The sequence below is a fragment of the Epinephelus moara genome, chromosome 14 (assembly GCF_006386435.1).
Source record: "Epinephelus moara isolate mb chromosome 14, YSFRI_EMoa_1.0, whole genome shotgun sequence".
Taxonomy (NCBI): Eukaryota; Metazoa; Chordata; class Actinopteri; order Perciformes; family Serranidae; genus Epinephelus; species Epinephelus moara.
The window spans coordinates 21,314,319-21,334,114 of record NC_065519.1 but is presented as its reverse complement, the minus strand read 5'-3'; the positions used below and the strand labels follow the sequence as shown (position 1 = coordinate 21,334,114).

At 41.0% G+C, this 19,796-nt stretch overlaps 4 protein-coding genes across 7 annotated transcripts; 2 read left to right on the top strand and 2 right to left on the bottom strand.

Annotated features, from left to right (window-relative positions):
* The first annotated feature begins 51 nt into the window (after positions 1–51).
* serpina10b (serpin peptidase inhibitor, clade A (alpha-1 antiproteinase, antitrypsin), member 10b) lies at positions 52–2,154 on the top strand. Its single transcript, XM_050062563.1, has 5 exons — positions 52–204; positions 346–974; positions 1,083–1,356; positions 1,542–1,689; positions 1,788–2,154. Exons 1-5 carry the CDS (start codon positions 173–175, stop codon positions 1,977–1,979), a joined length of 1,275 nt encoding a protein of 424 aa, XP_049918520.1. The 5' UTR covers positions 52–172; the 3' UTR covers positions 1,980–2,154.
* Positions 2,155–3,596: 1,442 nt separating this feature from the next.
* Positions 3,597–9,946, top strand: ddx24 (DEAD (Asp-Glu-Ala-Asp) box helicase 24). The gene is given in 10 exon segments (XM_050062562.1): positions 3,597–3,725; positions 3,913–4,814; positions 4,904–5,350; positions 5,438–5,591; positions 6,431–6,943; positions 7,438–7,513; positions 7,834–8,022; positions 9,255–9,384; positions 9,478–9,730; positions 9,732–9,946. Coding segments are annotated over 9 exon segments (2,688 nt in total). The 5' UTR covers positions 3,597–3,725; positions 3,913–3,916; the 3' UTR covers positions 9,760–9,946.
* Positions 9,774–13,199, bottom strand: LOC126401359 (ubiquitin thioesterase OTUB2-like). 3 transcript variants are annotated; one of them, XM_050062570.1, is made up of 6 exons: positions 13,084–13,199; positions 12,883–12,963; positions 12,676–12,794; positions 12,506–12,590; positions 10,352–10,543; positions 9,774–10,232 (listed from the first exon to the last, which is right to left on the bottom strand). In XM_050062570.1, the coding sequence occupies exons 2-6, from the start codon at positions 12,961–12,963 to the stop codon at positions 10,026–10,028; spliced, it is 684 nt and encodes a 227-aa protein (XP_049918527.1). In that variant the 5' UTR covers positions 13,084–13,199; the 3' UTR covers positions 9,774–10,025. The 3 variants fall into 3 exon arrangements, with proteins under 3 accessions (XP_049918527.1, XP_049918528.1, XP_049918526.1); XM_050062571.1 differs by lacking the exon at positions 13,084–13,199 and adding an exon at positions 13,039–13,057 and having other exon boundaries at positions 10,026–10,232; XM_050062569.1 differs by lacking the exon at positions 13,084–13,199 and having other exon boundaries at positions 10,026–10,232; positions 12,883–13,067.
* Positions 13,200–14,957: 1,758 nt separating this feature from the next.
* Positions 14,958–19,796, bottom strand: si:ch1073-416d2.4 (coiled-coil domain-containing protein 42 homolog). 2 transcript variants are annotated; one of them, XM_050061844.1, is made up of 9 exons: positions 19,418–19,796; positions 19,240–19,297; positions 18,509–18,685; positions 18,252–18,409; positions 18,082–18,164; positions 17,787–17,959; positions 17,588–17,698; positions 17,369–17,485; positions 14,958–16,253 (listed from the first exon to the last, which is right to left on the bottom strand). In XM_050061844.1, exons 1-9 carry the CDS (start codon positions 19,522–19,524, stop codon positions 16,068–16,070), a joined length of 1,170 nt encoding a protein of 389 aa, XP_049917801.1. In that variant the 5' UTR covers positions 19,525–19,796; the 3' UTR covers positions 14,958–16,067. The 2 variants fall into 2 exon arrangements, with proteins under 2 accessions (XP_049917801.1, XP_049917802.1); XM_050061845.1 differs by having other exon boundaries at positions 19,240–19,285; positions 19,418–19,788.

Below are 19,796 nucleotides of genomic sequence, written 5' to 3'. Positions count from 1 at the left end.
GTTTCTCGTGTCTCAGTTTTTTATTGGTTCTTGTTACATCACCTCTGGAAAGGAGGCTCTAAATGTTTGGAAAAACAGCTCTGACTCACTTGGGGACAACTCAACAGGCAGTGTGTCGTGGTTAATATATAACGCTTTGAGCACACTTGCACTTTGTTTCCCCAAATAATAGATGGAGTTTTCAGATCTTGCACAAGCTGAATGGTACGTATGACAGTTTATGTTGGATGAAATAAGTTGGTTACAACTATCTATTGTATTTCAAAACTGAATACATTTAAGTGTTTATGTAAATGGAAAAAAGTTATTTACGAGCTTTAACTTCTACATGTCTTTGTTTTTCAGGTTGCGCAGCCAAACATCTCAAAGAATGCTGGCAAACAAAATGAAGATGGGATTGCTTTCCATTGTAACCTTACTATGCTTCCTTGCTCCTGCCCACCAAGCGCACCTTCCAAGCGCCACCATCTTAGATCTTTCCTTCAAAAACATGGACTTTGCCATGAACCTATACAGAAAAATATCCGGCTACAATGACCAGAACATCTTTTTCTCACCGCTGAGCATCTCTACCAGCTTTGCTGCACTCTTAATGGCTGCTGATGGGGTCACGCATGAGGAAATACTGAGGGCACTCAACCTGGAGCAGCTGGAGCGGGCTGACCAGCCAGAGCTTATCCCAAGACTCTTTCAGCTCCTTCACGAGAACATCTCACAGAATGGAACCCTGAGACTGGACCAAGGCATGGGCCTGTTTGTAGGCCAGGAGTTTGTGTTGGAGGAGAAGTTTCAAGAGCAAATCAAGAGATATTTTGACACTGACATCAAAACTGTAGACTTTACGGATACAAAAGGGAGTAGAAGTTTCATTAATGAGTATATCAAGAACAAGACTGAGGGCAAAGTGACAGAGGTGATTTCCAGCCTGGATGTACGGACACAGCTTATGCTAATCAATACAATTTTCTTTCAAGGTAAGTTTAGAACTTCATCTTGGATCGTTAATAGCCATGCTTCAACTCTCATTTGTGTTTTGACCTTTAGTGTTCACAATTAAACTAACAGTATAATTTCCTCCACAGGAACCTGGCAGAAGCCTTTCAACCCCAATCTCACTATGAGTGCTCCTTTCTACATCGACAACTACAATATTGTCCAAGTGCCGATGATGTTTTTGGAGGATAAGTTCTACATGATGGAAGATTCTGCTCTTGGCGCCAAAGTGCTGAAGCTACCATACCGGGAAGGTGTTTCCATGCTTATTCTGCTCCCCAACAAAGGCATGGACTACACTGTAATTGATGATGGGATCACTGCTAAGAAGTTCTTCAGCTGGATCAGAAGGCTGCAAAAAACGTAAGTGGAAAGAAATGTTTTACACAAGGTTCGTCTTTCTTTATCATCTGTATTCTGTTGTATTTTTTAGCTACTATTGCAAAGCACCTTGTGACATTTTCTCCGTGCAAATACACTATCAAATACAAACAACAACAGATAAGTGAGTCTTCTCAACATGGCCGGCTGTGTCTTCGTATTCACAGCAAACTGGAAGTCAACTTGCCCAAATTCAAGATGGAGGAGTCGTATGCCCTGCACGATCTTCTGCCAGACATGGGCATGGCCAGTGTCTTCAGTAATTCAGCCAATCTGACGAAGCTGAGTGAGGAAGAAAGCCTCAAAGTGTCAGAGGTTAGTTTGCACTTTCACCATGCTGCATGCTTGTTTATTCCAAACTCTGCGGAGTATGATTTTTTTTTTTTTTCCTCATCTCTACTGTAAAATCACAGGTGCGGCACAAGGCTGTGATCGAGGTGGATGAGTCGGGGACCACTGCAGCAGCCGCCACAACAACAGGCATTATTCCATATTCCTTACCCAGGACCTTCATCGTCAACAGGCCATTTTTCTTCTTCATATACCACGAATACACAAACTGTCTGCTGTTTATGGGCAGGGTGATTGACCCCACCAAAAACTAGCAGTCATGACTCTGCTGCTTGAGTCCTCAACTGCTTGTGTGTGTCATTGTGTTTATTTAGGCTTGTGAAAGGCTATTTTGAAGCATTTTTCAATCTTATATATAAAATGCTTGTGCTGGTCTGTTGTGTAAGCCTACATATACACTTGATCCCTATTAATAAAGAATTAACATCAGTGTGCCTTTCTTTGGATTAAATCAAATAATTTCAACTCTCGAATTAAGATGTGTGTAAAACGCACACTGAATGAGATCAATGTTGGGTATATACATGTGAGCTCAAAGACAATTTGGCTTTGTGACCTATGATTCTGCACCACATGAGGAAAACAACCGTTAGATATGTATTAACATTACAAACCTGGGACTTGACGGGTCATTGTAAAAACTATTAACCATTTTTTTAATTTACATTTACTGTATGCAGATGACCTACAAACCTTTGCTGATAGCTTATTAGAAAATGTGAAACATGATCCTTTTCTATGACTTAATAACATTCATAGGTGTAGATTTCAGGGAGTATGCAGGGGACATATCCCCTTCAATGTTTAGGATGTGCATTTGCCCCCTCCTGAAAAACATGAATGTATCAGAGGACTTATTTTGACAAAATTAAAGACATTTACACAATAAAATATACAGGGATTTGTACATAAAAATAACCAGAATGTAGGAAGTGTTTGATGCTAAAAATGTTTTGGCAGAGGAATTACATGTGTGTCAGCTAAAATACACTTAGATTAAAAAAAAGTCTGAAAACATTAATGTTACTTTCTCTGATTGATATCAATATCCAATTTTATTAAGATGATCACCACATAAGAGGCAACTAATTATTTTCAAATAAATTATTTTTAAACATTGTGATTGTTTTGTTAATATGACAGGGTTTGACTTTACATACTGTACCAGGAGGTGATATGTTTTTTTATATTTATTTTTTTGAACATCAGAAGAACAAACAAAAGCTTAAACATACAACATCTCATACAGGATGTGTGTAAAAATAATAAAACTAAATAAAATAGACAAGGGGAAGATTTAAATAAATAAAAATAAGAATGATAAAAATTAGTTGATAAGATGAACAAAAGAAGGAAAAAAAAACAGGCATATCAAATTTGTCAAAGGGTAGCAACAAGCGTCATCAGGATCCAGCACAAGGGTCATGATTCAAAACAACAAAAATTTAGAAAAATCAACACTTTACTTTCTCGCTGTCCTGCTAGAGATAATTTTTTTCCCAGTTACTAGAAAAACAGTTTAAAGTCATTTATAAACCAGTTTAAGGATTTCTTGGTATTTCTCCATTTACTACAATGAATGTGGTATTTACCCATAAGTAAAATTATATATATTATGCCAGAGACAGGTGAATCCAGATTATCCATAAATAAAAGGATGTGAGAGATTTTTTTTTTTGTTAGACCAACATTTTTTGGGACACATGGCATAGAAAAAACATGTGCTCTAAGTTTTCTTCATTTTCATGTAATTTAAACCTTTTGTTAAGAAACACAGTTGTTGGATAAATCCAGGAGGGACTTATTACTCCCAGTAAAGAATAAATAACATATTAATATGGGCCCCATACTGCAGGGAAGAATCCGTGTACCTGCTGTTCGACCAATAAAGTTTTTCAAACCACGTGATCAAAACTGTCATGGCGGCGCCCTCGTGTAATGCGTGACTGTCACCATCCGTAACACCATTTAGACACTTTAGAAAACCACAGACAGTCAAGGTAGGACTTTATCCTCATTGTTTATACTCATAGTGTTGTTGTTTATTGTTTACTAAGTGGGTCTGGCATTTTTATTAGCATTTAATATATAACGTTAGCTGGAGTGGCTCAGCACCAACTTAGCTGCTGGCTAACTTCACACATGCTTTAACAACCCACTTTAGCTTAACTCGGTTTTTATCTGTAGGAAAATGAAGACCAAGAGGATGAAGCCCGGAAACAAGCGTCTGTCCTCGGGACTGAAGAAACAAGCCAAACGCAGCATCCATGTGAAAGGCAAATGGAAAGCTATAGAGCTCGACCCCAGTCTGTTCTCCGAGGAGGGCATGGAGGGGCTGGTGTGTTTTGAAGAGCTGACAAATTACCGTATGATAGACTCCGAGAAGGCTGCAGCTAAAGCAGCAAAGCAACTGAAAAAGCAGGAGAAGAAGAAAGCAAAGAAAAGAAAAGCCAGCGAGGGAGAGGAGGCTGGAGAGAAGGTAGATGTGGAGGGCAAAGAGGAAGAGACTGCAGCTGAACCTGCCAAGAAAAAACCCAAGAAGAAGAAGAAGAAAAATAAGAAGCCGGCTGCAAAGGAGTCAGTCCAGTCAGAGGACACGTCTGTGGAGGTGACACAGGTGGATGTAGCTGCAGGTGAGGAGGGAGGAGAAACTGAAACACCCAAAGATGCTTCAGAAGACACAGCTGTTAGTGTAGAAGCTGATGCCCAAACAAAACTCACAAAGAAGAACAACAAAAAGAAGAACAAGAAACAGAAGCAGCAGATAGAAAATGATAAAGTCCCAGAGACACAGCCAAACCAGGAGGCTCCATCAGAAAGTCAGCCTCTGGAAGACGAAAAATCCACCCAGGATAAAGTGACAAAGGCCCCCAAAAGTAAAAAGCAGATAAAGAATTGGACAAATGCAGCACTTTCTGGCTCTGAGGATAAAAATGCTGATGTGAGTGCATGGAAGAACCTGTTTGTTCCCTCCCCTGTGTTGAAAGCACTGAGCAGTCTTGGATTTAGCTCACCGAGCCCGATACAAGCCCTGGCTTTGCCTCCAGCGATCAGGGATCGTATGGATGTACTGGGGGCAGCCGAGACAGGTAAGATAAAATCCCTTTTTGTTTTTGTCCCATAATAGTTAGTCGTCATATTTCCCTACGTGAGGCTGATGTGAGCACTGTTATTACAGGAAGTGGGAAGACATTGGCTTTTGGTATTCCCATGATCCACGCCATCCTGGAGTGGAAGAACAACTCAGAAAAGCCTGTTGATGACAACTCTGAACCAACCACACAGGTGGACAGTTTGTATTTACCAGCTGCAGATGAGGCCACCGTAGAAGAAGAAAAAGAGGACACTATGGAGGCTGAGGGAGAAGAGGGTGAAAGCATTACAGAGCAGGATCAAAGTGACACAGATGATCATGACAGCGAAGATGACGTTGAAGAAGAAGATGACGATGATAGGCTTGGGTGTGTTCAAGTAATTGAAAATGCAGAGTTTGACCCCACGGTTGAAGCAGAAGCAGAATCTGCTGGTAGTCGGAATCAGCCACTGCTCGGACTCGTGCTCACTCCCACCAGGGAGCTGGCTGTTCAGGTCAAGCACCATATTGATGCTGTCGCAAAATTTACAGGTAAGTCGTTACAGATTTTTGATTAGTATTTTTGAAATAACTAAAATGAATGAATGTCACGATACTTAAGGTATTACTGTTGTGTAGACATCAAAACAGCGATCGTGGTGGGTGGAATGGCTCAACAGAAGCAAAGGAGGATGCTGAAGCGAAGACCAGAGATCATTATTGCCACTCCTGGACGTCTGTGGGACTTGATCCAGGAGAGGCATCCGCATCTGCTGAACTTGAGACAGCTCAGGTAGGTCACAGCTCACACCACTTTATTATATGGTTTGGAAAGATGGTTTTAAAAAAAAAATTCTTTTTATTTGATAGGGACAATGCAATTTAACATAGCTCCAATACAGAGTATGGGACTGATGTGTCGCACAGAGAGTTTATAGATATTGCCAATTTTCAACTCATGTCCCTATTCAGGATTTTACATGTAGACCTAAAGTGTTATTAAAAATATACAGGTTAAAACAGCATACAACCACAATACAAGGCATCTACTATAGACATACCATTAAACACATTGCACAATACACCAAATCATTTTCAGATATCAATATACACTGTCTATACTAAAAATCAAGATGGAAAACATGTGCAAAATCACAGTTACAATTATCAAATTCAGCACCATAAACTGCGTTCCACTGTACTGCATTACATCAGACAAGGGTCATCAGCACACATATAGAACATCAAGGATATTTTGTGATTTAGGAGTGGTTTCCAAATTGTTTTGAAATTGGTTTTAGGGTTTCAGAGAGCCTTATAGTATGGTAGTGTGGGTATTGGAACACACAGTATGATAAGCATTCCATTGACTCTCTAGCGTCCATGGCCTGAAGGTCCTTGAGTGAAACATCAGCTGTGAAAGGCTAAAAAAAGCAAACAGTCCAGGCACAGGCACATTATTGCTTTTTATAGGAGGATTCCCTCTGCAGTCATTTTCAAACAAAAGCCCAGAGGCAGCAGAAAAATGTGTTGAAAGCTAAACAGATGCCAGATGTAGTGGCTTTGTTTTTACTGGATTTGACTTCCCAACAGAAAGCAAGATCAACTTGGTTTGGTTGTGTTATTCTACAGGTGCCTGGTCATCGATGAAGCCGATCGCATGGTCGAGCGAGGCCACTTTGCAGAGCTGGAGAACCTGCTGGAGATGCTCAACACCGTGCACTTTAACCCCACGAGGCAAACCTTTGTGTTCTCCGCCACACTGACCATGGCTCGCAGCCTGCCCACCCGCGTCCTGCAGAAGAAGAAGAAGAATCTGGACCAGAGGAACAAGCTGGAAATTCTCATGGAGAAAGTGGGGATCAAGTCCAAACCCAAAGTCATTGACCTGACCAGGAAGGAGGCGACTGTGGAGACCCTGACTGAGACCCGAATCCATTGTCAGAAGGAGGACAAGGACTTTTACCTTTATTACTTTCTGCTCCAGTATCCTGGCCGCACCATGGTGTTCGCTAACAGTATAGACTGTATCAAGAGACTGAACTCCCTGCTGGTGATCTTGGACTGTACTCCACTGCCTCTTCATGCCAACATGCACCAGAAGCAACGCCTCAAAAACCTGGAGAGGTTTGCTGAGAGGGAGAGGTGAGGTTTGCACACACTTGCAGTACTGTTTTAAGGTTAGGTTGGCAATTATGTTCCTATGGTGAAATATAAAAAAAACTGTTAGCTGTAACTAAGGGCGTAAAAATCCTAGATCATGTTTCTCATGACTAGTTCCATCGTTGAGTTTTGTCATAATGCATATTTATGAATTTTTTGTTCTGGTTGTAACCACAGTAGTTGGCAAATTAAAATAATTACCCCAATACAGCAACATTTTCAATTTTTCTTTTTCTTTTTTTTGGCTTAATTAACAAAAGTTTTATTCACTCCATAAAGTGGAAGGTGGAGAAATAACTCCCACGCACTTTGATTTGTCTGTACATGAGCTTGTGTTGCTGCCATCTTGGCAAGGTCACCTCCGTAAAAAAGAAAAAAATCACAGTGGAAGTTTAAAACTAGAGTTATAATCATTGAACACACTGGGACATGCATATTGTAGCATCAGAGTATTCATTTCAAAATTTCATTCACAGTTGTGTTCTGCTGACGACTGACGTGGCCGCCAGAGGACTGGATATCCCAAATGTTCAGCATGTCATTCACTACCAGGTCAGCCTTTTTGATTGTTGTCCATAGCAGCCACTATGATTCCTGTCTCTAATAACCAAGGGCACTAATTAATTGTAACACTAACCACTATTTATCACTGAGCTGTACTGCAGGAGATGCTTTACTGTCAAGCTAAATGTTGGTTACAGCTGTCAGTTTTGGTTTTGTATGGCCAGATTTGAAAGAATACAGCTGCATAGCCCTGTTCAGTGCTGTAGTGTATCAGAGGTTGTTCTGCTGCATCTTATGCGTAAAGAGAGCCTTGGTGTAACTTGTACCTGTTCTAATTGTCTCTAATCATGTTCTCCTGTGAACTTCAGGTTCCCAGGACATCTGAGACTTACGTCCATCGGAGCGGCAGAACAGCAAGAGCCACCAAAGAGGGCCTCAGTTTGCTGCTGATAGGCCCGGACGACATGATGAACTTCAAAAAGATCTACAGGACTCTCGGGAAGGACGAAGACCTTCCCATGTTCCCCATAGAGCTCAAATGCATGGAAGCCATCAAGGTGAGATCCAGCAGTAGGTCCTGCCTTCATGAGCCTGTTTTCACCTGGTATTAACATATGTTTAAGGTAATCCGATCACAAGTAGACATCTCTGAGTCGGTCTGTGTCTGTTCACACCTGGTATTAAACTATGTCTCAGCACGTTCCTAGAGTGACCACGTGATCAGATCTCACCTTAACGCTCTGTATGCAAATATAATTGTGCATCATATCTTTGTATAAAGACAAAATACATTTTTGTTTTTAACCAGCGAGTGGTTTGTGGTGCTATACTCACACTTTGGCAGCAATTTATTAGTTTGGCATGAGGCAAAGTCTGCCAACGCACACAGTGACAGGGCTAACTTTTAGCATCACATGGCTAACATTACGCAACGGTTATTAACAGGTTTAATAACATTTGACCCAGTTTGGTGTCAGTGTTGGTTTGTTGGGACTATTTAACAGCTGCTAGCTTGTATTATGAGGCAGACGTTGAACTGATCGTTCACCGGCCCAGGAGGAGAGTGGTTCTGGAGACAGTCCTTTAGCGCTGTGTTAACCTGTGTAACAGCTGCAGCAGAAAGGTAATACCCAGCAGGGAGTCGGTCCTTCAGTGTAGCCCAGGACACATGAGCACAGGCACTGCTTAAACAATGTGGTCATATGTGGCCCAGCCCACCTTTAGGGCTGCAGCCAACGATTATTTTCATAGTCGACTAATCTGTCGATTAGTTCTTCCATTAGTTGACTAATCTTTTTATCGAAAAATGCATTAAAATGTTGAAAAATGTCGGTCTGTCTCTCCCAAACCCCAAAATGATGTCCTCTAATGTCATCTAATGTTTCATACTCACACCAAAGGGTTTTAGTTCAGAGTGTGTAAAGCTGCCGATATTTGAACGTAAGGAGCTGCATTAACAGAATTTTTGGGTACTTTTCTAGTTCTTTTCTATGAAAAATGACTCAAACCGATTAGTCGACTACTAAAATAGTCACCGATTATTTTAATAGTCGATTAGTCATCAATTAGTGGACTAATCGTTGCAGCCCTACCCACCTTCAAATGTGGTCTGAGCAATCGGATCTCAAGAAGCATCAAGGATGCACTGGATGCATTCACATCCATACTTAGAGCAGTTCACTTGTACTCTGATCACCCAAGACAGTTGTTAATACCAGGTATAAACAGGGCCTATGTGACTTTAAGAGATTATATTTGATTGCTTATTGTTGAGTGTGTTCCTCTACAGGAGCGGGTAAACTTGGCCAGACAGATCGAGAAGATTGAGTTCCACAACAGCAGGGAGAAACAGCACAACTCCTGGCTCAGACAAGCAGCAGATGCTCTGGAGGTGGACCTGGATGACGATCTTTTAATAGGCAAGACCAACACAAAAGAAAATCTCATTACATTTTACCTTTATTTAAAAATGTCCAAATACAGACAACTGAATATCCTATTTATGTCTACAGGCAGAGGAAGGGATGAGGATGGTGACAGGGAGCAGCAGAAGGTGGTAAAGGGGATGAAAAAGCATTTGAAGCAGTTGATCTCACAACCTGTTTTCAAGAATGTGATTAAGACCAAGTATCCTACTCAAATGGGGAAGCTGTCCCTGCCTCACATGCCTCTGGCAGAGAGGGAAAGTGCCCTTACCAGGGTGTCAATACAGAAGACGAAACAGAAGTTAAAGAAAGATGCTCCACCACGGCAGAAAAAGCAGAAGGAAAAAAAAACAGCAGCAGCAGCAATGACATGTTAATAGGAATGTGCATTAGAAAGGCCATCTCTGACAGGATTTGTGTAGTTGTTGATTTACGTAATTTTTTACATACATTCAATTCATTTTAACACTTAATGCAAAATGTGCAAAAAAATGTATTTCCAGATGATGTTGAATTGCTGTACACTGCAAGACTTTATAAAAATCTGTTTTTATAAGCGTCTTTGAGCTCAGTTGGGATTTTATTCAACCAAAGTCAGTGTTCCTGAGATGAGCCGAGTCCGAGTGGATCTCTGGTCAGCGTTGTGGTCGGGGGTAGAGAATGTTATAATGTGACGTTTGGTAGAGGAGGTGCAGGGAGGGCTCAGCACCCTCTGGAATGACGTGATGAGCCAACTGCTGCTCGTCACCCTCCATGGAGACGATGTGGATGCAAATATCCAGGGCCTGTGACAGAGCTAAGATGTCCACATGATCGCACTCCATCGCCATGACCTCCACTTCCTGAATGAAGAGAGGGACGACATCACTTAACCTGACAATTCCATTTCCCTGACTTACCCTTTGTATAAATTTAGGTGTACTATTTATTCACTAGATGGCAGCAACACTTTGTTACTCACTTGATGACAGTAGGCCAGTAGATTGGGTGCCTCCACAAAGTTGCAGAAGAAGTCCGCCTGGTTTTGCAGGTGAGCTGAAGTGAGCAGCCGGAGATATTGCACTACACTGTCGGAGGTCATCTGCTCATTGAAGAGCTTGAGCAGCGTGTCTTCCTGCTCATCCGCCTGGCACTGCTCCACAACATTTACGACCTTCAAGAGAAAAGAAACAAGGTTTTTTTCACATCTATAAAATTCTACTTCCTAATTTTTCATTCCCCGCAGCTTTTTAATAAGCAGAGAAATCCAGTAGCAGAGAAATCCAGTAGCAGACCAACCACACTTAAAGGGCGACTTTGATACCTTTGAACTTGGACCCTATTTTCCAATGATTTATGTCAAAGTGATTCATGGGAATAACAATTTCTTTAAATTGGTGCAGTATTGAATGACTGGGCTGTTGCCAGCAGCAAGACAACTGCAATGATGTAAACACTCGAGGCATTTGGTACCCTTTGTGTACGTTCACTGAAGTGCTTTTTTGTGCCACTGTCAGGCTCCGATTATTATTCTGTTATACAAAATTACAGAAAGGATCCCTACAGAGATCGATGTTTTTGTTAAAGAGTAAGATCCTTTTCATTTAACCGTTAACTGCTCCGAAATTGCAATCTCCAGACTCACCAGACTGCATTTGAATATTAGAGATTTTAACCATAAAACACGCTGCATTCAAAGATGTGAAACTATGGTGGCTACTATTATTGTTTATTAAACATATTTTCACATCTAACAGAGTGAATTAAGGGTTTATTTCAACCAAACCAGGGTTGGCAATTGTTTAAAAAGTGGAAAGATGAACCAGGTCAGCTTTTGTGAATTTAATTTTGTTTTTGTCGACTTTGAATAGGAATGAGTTTTACTCATAGATTAAATATAATGGACGTAGCTACCATGATGTCACCTATTGGTTTAGGGATTGCCAATTTTGAAGCCTCCATTTCGACATATTAGCCATCGCCAGCTTAGTTTTTTGATGCCAGAAGTGACCATATTCCGCAAGAGGCTGGAGCTGTGGAGGAGCAAGGATGGAGAAGTTGAGGACACCATTCACAGACAGCCCACGCTTAATAATGCATAACTTTTAGCCTTAATAAAATGTAAATAGGTGAATTATATTTTAAAAAAAATCACCCCTCATACAGTTGTTTAGAAGGGGTAAATCAGCCGTAGAGACCATAACCGTTGTTTTGTACCAGGCTGTAAACATGTTTATTTCTGCTGTGAAGTTGGCCATCTTTACTTGAGAGTTTTAAGGGACTGACTGGCTTCCAGTGCCAGCCTCAAGTGGGCGTTCCAAGAACTGCAGTATTTAGCAATTCAGTGTTGGCTTCATTTTTCAGCCCCAGAGATTAGCGCTTGGTTTTATGATAATAAAATCGCTGTAAATTTAAATGGGGTCTTATGAGTCTGGCAACAGCAATTTCCGGGCTGCTTCTGGTTAAAGAAAAGAAAACAAAATCTGCTATCTCTGCAGGGAAATTGACAGTTCATAATTGCCCCAGGTGATTACACTGCAGCCTGTTAAACCGCTGCCGTCTGCATCCATCAAAATCAATACTGGACCAGTATCAAAATTGTACGTGTGTGAGAATAGGGTCCAGGTTCAAAAACACAAAAGTTTTCCTTTAACCAAGAGCATAGAGGTATTGAGGAAGTACTTGTGTTGATCCCTTCCAATGAAAGACTGATGGATGAGTGCCCAGAGGCTTATCAGAAGACACAGCAAGCCCAACTAGTTTGAACTTATTGTACTTTTACCAAGTAAGTCATTACTTGGATTACAAAGATTACCACTTCCACAAAAATATTCTCACTTATCCGCATTGTTGTAACTTGATCTATTTGTACTTTACACCCCATTCTATGCCTTTAAGTGTTAAATATGTCAACATACTACCTTTGTAGAAGCATTATCATGGCATACGTAAAGCCCAAAATTAATAAGCTGCTTGTCTGCCTATCATAGTTTTATTGCTTGACATACAAAGAAATTGTCTGAGCGTTTTAATAAAGGTTTTACCTTTTCAGGCTTATCAGAATTGGTGTTTTACTGCCCTAATGCTACCTGGTAAGTACATAAAGTGTTAATGTAAAAGAAAATGCATTATTTACTGTATTCAGGTGGTGCCTGAAGGAGCTCTCATCGAATCCCGCAGAAGAGAAGTCTTCACAGGTTTGTACAATTTTCTCCTTAAACCTGAAAGTGAAACCAATGAGACAGGGCCACCATAATATTGAAGTGACTTCAGTTTGGACTAACGGCAGCATTAGTAATGACTGACCTCTGCAAAGCCCTGGCATTGTGCAGGAGAGACTCCAAGTATGCGAAGCAGAGGGCTCTGTAGAAGCAGTTCCCATCTCCGCGCACTTGTCTGACGGAGGAAAACTGGCTGCTTAAATCCTAACAAAGGACAATAAGGGATTAATATGCGGCGGGCAGTTATCAGGGGCCACTATGACCTACACCCCACCCAAACTTCATATCCTACTTTATATTTGGCACCCGGCGTTTGCTCAGGAAACAGCGAAGAAATGTCCTCTCGGCATGAGACAAGGCTGCCTGCCTCCATCTGTCGAGAAACAAACAGCTTTACCATTCAGAAAACAAAAGGCAGCTTCCGGGGTCGACTGCCGACACGACGTACCTTCGTATTTCAGCAACACGGAAAAATGTAAGGAAACGTAATTACAGTTTAGGAAGCCTCCGCGCGTCAAAGCTGTGTGTCAAAACATTGTTGCAATGTTATTTCCATTTTCTGAAAACCGGATGTTTGCGTGTACCACGTGCTCGTGTTAAAGGGACAGTGTAGGGTTTGTCAACGCTGACGTCATATCTCCGTAGGGGATTTTTTTTTGTTACTGAAAAAAGTTTAAATACTAGCTGAAAAACAGAAACCAGTAGAGTGTGATAATGTGGACATCTTACCTATTGTGAGTTAACCTTTTCACTGTCTCACCAGAGTTACCAGTGGTGGTAGGTTCCAACTGTAGGACACTTAAAGGTCCAGTGTCTAGGGTTTAGGGGCATCTATTGGCAGAACTGGTGTACAATTTTCACAGTGGTGCAATGGTTGGCACTGTTGCCTCACAAGGGCTGGCGATTCAAAGTCTGTGATAAGGGAGCCCTTCTGTATGGACTTTGCATGTATTCCCGTGTCAGCATGGGTTTTCTGCAGGTACTCCAGCTTCCTCCCACAGTCCAAAAGCATATCGGTGAGTTTAATTGGTGACTCAAGATTCTCTGGAGCTGTGAATGTGAATCGATGCGTCGGCCCTCTTATAGTCTGGCGAACTGTCCATAGTGTACCGGGCTAGGGCGCCATTCATTTTTAGGAAAGTTGCTCAGTGGCACATGAAGCCCAAAAAGTTCACCTGCCCCTTATAAAAATTACCTGGATAATTAGCACTGCTTCCACACTGTGTGGTCCATAGGGCAGGCACAGTAGAGACTCCTGCCAGCCAAGCGGCTATTCCCAATTTAGTGCTCCAGGTGGGTGATAAAAATGATTTAATTTTCTCGACTTCTTAAATGTTATTAGACTGTGATAGTGACAGAAGTCATTTTGCGGAGGTTGTGACACTCGAAAAGATTTATCCACCAACCTGAAGATGTCTCTTTCACTATGTAAGTCCATGGGAAAAAGTCTCTTTGGACCACAGGACATCATGTTTGGAAGTCATTGCACTGTTTGTCCCTTATGAGGCCACCATGTTGTTCTACAGGAGCCCAGAAAGGACAAATCAAACACTGGCTCCAAATAGAGCCATGTGACTTTTCACATCAGCCACCATAGTTCCCCTACACCAGGGGTAGGCAACCTGCAGCACCAGAGCTACATGTGGCTCTTTGGCCTCTTTCCAGTGGCTCCCTGTGACTTAAAAAATTATATGGACATGAATAATATTATTTTTTAATATTTTAATTTTCATTCATCACTGTTGGAGGCTGAAAGTGATTCTTAAATTCTCCAGCTGTAAAGTGTGTAGCCTATACACTGAATAAAAAAATGTTTGAACATTTCGTCATCTAAAATGTGCTTCATCAGTCAACAGCCTGGTGCCTTTTCCAATAAATTTTGCCAAACCTCAGTAGCAATAGCTGGTCTTGAGTCTCCCTAGCTAAGCCAGCTATTAATTCTTAATCCAAAAAGGTGAAAAAATGAGAATTTAATAGTGTGTGGAGAGGTTAATTTGCTTTCACCACCAACACTGTAAAGGTAAAGACCCAAATAATCCTAAACTTCAGAGGGGCCACGTTGTGTTAAAACATATTAATGAATGAATGCTCATTTAGATCTGTCGGCTAATTTAGATTTAATAGGCTGTTTTACCTTCATTATAAGGCTTCATGTGTTTTTTGTGGTTCCAGGCATTTTCTTTTTCTTTTTGATAGTAAAGGTTGCAGACCCCTGTCCCACACGCTTAGCACACAGGAGAAGTTTCAGTTCTGCAACCTCACCCCTACATGCCACTAAATCCAACACATGAGACCTTTAACTTCTCAAATGAGCAATGCTTCAATGTAAAAAAGGAAACAACAAGCAAACAAGTAAAAATCCTACAATCAAAATTTTATTATCAGCAATTTTTTCTCAAAGTATCAGGGTAAAAATACTGCATTGCAGTGTATCTGACTGAGGTGGGTAGATCTGAACAACGTAATATTCAATAATACATCATATTTATTTGTTTATGTTTTGAATCTCCCACGTAACAAACAACCATAGCTTCAACGACTATATATGTTCAACATTTCCCTCTAAACTATGGTAAAGTAGAAGTATAAAGTTGCATAAAAATGGAAATACTCATGTAAAGTACAAGTATTACGTACAGTAAGTACTCACTGCCTGACAACCCAGATTATTACTCAATCCTTAGGAGCACAAATTCCTGACAAAATAAACCCCTAAAAAGTGTGTCTGAACATGTTTTGCTACTTTAACTGCATTGCAACATAATTGGTGATCACTGTCTGCACTGGTAGGAAAACCTGTATGTCCTTGTCAACACGGAACAGGCCAGAACCAAGAATCTAGTTTGCTGCTAAAGTCTGGTGTCTTTTGCACAACAAAAACTTTGTGATAAATTGATACAAAGAAAGAAAACGTATGTGGCTGCAACATTTGGTTCTGTATGATATGCAGGATTTAAAACAAACAAGTCAGATTCTGTTTGCTGCATTAATTATATTTACTGTATTTAATAGATAAAATGCAGATTATCACAAAGAATTTGCAATTTGCATACATAGCATTGCATATGCCATGTTGATGACTATTAATTCCTGTCTGACAGCATTATTGATTGTAACAATTTGATTCTGAAATGCAACAGTGATTCTAGAGACACACATATACAAAGTTCTGATGCCCAAATACACTTAATAACCTTCTTCTCAAAATCAGTACAAAATTTTAGTGCAAAATTTGGTGCATAGCATATTGCATTAAGAGTTTTGAACAGTGAAACTCTGTCACACCAACTCAAAAAATGTAAGTGTCAAACCACTCTTGTTTTTCCAGAGTTTTCAACTGCATCTCACATTTTACATCCTGATTTTTTTTTGTCAAACTACTGCTTCCAAGGTCAAAAATAAACTTACACACTCAACAAACATTCATTATTAGATTACTGTATCAGGAAGAACATGATTTGTTGTAAAAGTTCTACATCAACTCGTTGTCCCACTCTTTCTACTGACTTTACTGGGACTTTTGATTTGTGTTTTACTGCTGATGCTTTTCATTGACCCCCTTTCTTTTTTGTCTGTTAGAGCTGCTCTGCTCGTCAGTGCAGACCCCGACTCCATCAGTCTCCTCGCTCTTCTCTCTGTGTCTGCCTTGTCCAGGATGTATTCCTGAAATCACACTCTTGGTTAGTAAAAAAGGTAGGTAAAAGACTGTTTATTACTAGTGTTATGATATGAATATTAAAGCTGGGGTAGGCAACAATCTGGAAAACGCAAAAAAAAGGTCAGAATTTGACAATACACCCTCCTCCTTGCACATACATTGATTTATGTCATCTTATTTCATTGTAGAGTTGTGCACAGTTCATTCACTCAGTCCTTTCTTACCCCGCTTAATAAGCAGACTAACATTAGTCACTCCGTCATCCCTTAGCTTTGTTCCCTGCCACTGTGGACTGCTACCCTGGGACAAGAGTAGGAGGCAGTTTGTAAAACGGATCTTCCGTCGATCTTCAGTGGCTTGAATTCAGAGAGTGCAAGCCCCACAGCGCCAGGTGTCACAGGGAGCTGGTGGCCAGTGGCAGTATAGGGTCCAACCTGATGGCTGATTGGGTGGGTGGTCCTGGCTGCCCGGTCCCCTGAAGCTGGGGTTTGCGGCAACTGGATTCATGTTGCTGCAGCCACGTGCTACTAGAGGTCTGGCTCTTCTCTCAGTGAGCTGGTCTGTAGCAGCAGGGATTGAGGCTCTAGCTTACATTAGCTATATAAACACAAACATGAAGCCATAACCATCAGTCTTTGGCTCCCGTTAGCAGAGGGCTAAACTATTAGCAACATTTTCTCTCCATCTCTGAAACAGCTGCCGATATTAATGTGTTTAATTTAATTTATTGTCAGATTCTTTTTACCGTCTTCCCTTTATGGAGTAGCCTATTGCAGTGTAGGCAGTTGTTGCCATTTCTGGAATAGCAAATTTTTCTGCAGGTTTCTTCGCTATTGAAACAGGCTTTCACTGAAGGGATGTGCACATGCATCTACATTTGTCAAACAGACAATATGATCGCCCTCTCCCTGACAGACAGGGAAGTTATCCAATCATTTTATTCAGCCCAAATGAAATGATTGGACGGGCTTATTACAGCCCTGTCACAGCCACAGGTATCATTTTTTTCTGAGCATTTCAGTTATTGATAGCTAATTTCAACACATACAACAACAACAACAAAAAAAAGCTTATAAAAAAGTTGCCTACCCCAGCTTTAACCATTTTCTTAAGACATTACCTTCACCATGTCCATCTTTGTCAGTACATTCATGTTTTCCAGAGGTCCGTATGCTGCTAGGTAACACTGCTCTGCAAGGTTGTTAATGGCCATAAGCAAACAGCCCACGTCTTCAACCTGTGTGATAAAGCAACATATGACAATATTTACATACATATTTAAAACTCCTATCTGCAAATTAGCTAAGCGTCATTTCCAACTCATAATCTTGAAGCATACCTTCTCTCTGGACAGGCCTTGCTCCAGCATCAGGTTCATCTCTGCCTGCTTGTTCTTCTCTTTGAGGGTTTCCAACTCACTCTGGAGTTCAGACAGTTCCTTGTTGGCCATCTGAAACACACGTAAAAACTCTGAATAGGCTTTTAATTCAAGCACCATCAGTGGAAGAAAAGATGCTGTGACAATCTGTGTGTCTGACCAGTGTTTTAATACTGTGCTCTTGCTTCATGATGTGCAGCTGTCGCTGGCCATGCTCCACCTCCTTCTCCAGACGGCCCAGACGCTGCAGCAGCTCCCGGTGGGTGTTGGACAGGGTCTCGTGGCGCCGTATGATGGGCATGACCAGAGATTCAGACTCATTATCAAGGTGAGCTGAAAGAGAATGCACAGTTTGGTCCATCATATGGCAAGTGTGTGATTAACTCATAGGATAAACTGAAAAGGTTGATGTAAATGTTCGCTTATATCGGCCAATAAAAGTCAGTTCAACTTACTGCTTGGGAAATAATGTAGTGTTTCCATCAGGTAGTCCTCATAGATTTTGTATTTTGCCATTCTTTCCTTTAAAACTTGCTGTCTGTGTGTTAAGATATGGTAAAACTGAGGTAGAATGTGACTGAATGAGCATCACCATCACATTAAGAATTTGGTTTAAAGTTCTCACCTGGCTCGAAGTTGCTTCAACTGTTCTGTCAGATCTTCTATCTCTCTCTGTTTCGCGATGTTCAGCTCCCGTGCAGCCTCGTACTTCTTCAGTGCTCTGCGTCGCTTCGCTTCATTTTCAGCCACAAACTTCTCAAACTTCATCGCCCTCTCTTTAGTCTAGATGAAAATACATTTGTTTCAGGCCACTGTCATCAGTGGATATCTAGGCCTGTAATCATTCATGCTTTCAAGTAGTTTCAGTGGGTTTCACTTCACCTGCTGCTCTTTCATTTCCAGTTCAGACCTTCTCACAGCTAGAGTTTCCACACCTTTCTTAAACTCTTGCCGTTTGTGTGCAAGTTGCCGGTCCACCTCCTCCAACTCAGCCTGTTTCTTCAGAACCAGGGTCTTTTGCAAAGTATTCACTCCTGCCTCAAGGAGTCTGCCTGAAGACTAAACATATAAACCCCGTAAAAAAACAAGCACTAAAACATCCACTGATTTTGTTTCAACTTTGGACAAATTTTGATCATCAAACACTTAATTTCCTGCATTCAGGCAAATATTTACGCACCAATTTTGTAAAATAAGCAGCATGCACATCTTCAAAAAAATCTTCAACAATATACAGAGGTGCACAGTTGTGGCGGAGATCCAAAACCCAACAGAACACCAACACTTTCAGATAAATTAACTTATTTAATGTGGGCAGAATTAACAGCTGCCCACAGAGTTTCAGCTACACAGCCTTCCACTGTTAATTCTGCCCACATTAAATAAGCTAATCTATTTGAGAGTGCCAGTGCTCTGTTTATTTATATACCAATTTTTGCCTTTTCTGCATCAGTTTAAGGTGGAGATTATTTTAATTTTGGAAAAATGAAGGTCCTCTGCTACATTTATGTTTTTGTTGGAGAGAGACAAGAATACTTTAGTAAAATGAAATCACTTTATTTAAAATCTTTAGAAAATGTACATTCATTACATTATTACTTATTCTGTTTTACCTCTGTCACAACAGGTATGTAGTTGACATTTTCCTCCTTTCTGTGCCTGAGGAGGAAACTGATTTTAGTCACAACACCATTCAGTGGAAACATTTAGCCTACAAACAGGATGTTAAAGTGCTGGGGACTAACGTTAGACATGCTGCCCATGTAGCCTATAATGAAAACACAGGCCTACCTGGAGTTTTCCGGTTGTGTGACAAAAATGTTTCTTATTCTGTTCTCCACCTTCAGCTTTAGACGTGGGTCGGTGTTATCTAACACAGGAAAGGAAGAAGTCGTCATGTTTTTTGTTTGTTTGTTTTTTTATTTGCCAGTATATCGTCCAGGAATCCTGATGAGTAAACAGGTCCTGCAGTTATTCCACGTTCGATCCAGGAGGACGACCGAGGGTCCTTTCCGGATGTTTTCCTGGTTTTGTGTAGCTGTTGCCTGGGAACCGCGGGCGAGACAACAGGGAATGCGCCGGGATCGTTTCTCCGTTGTCATGGCAACTGCCGGAGAGGCGGTTCTCCTTTATTGACTGAATGAGAGGCATAGAAATGAGATCGTTAAGA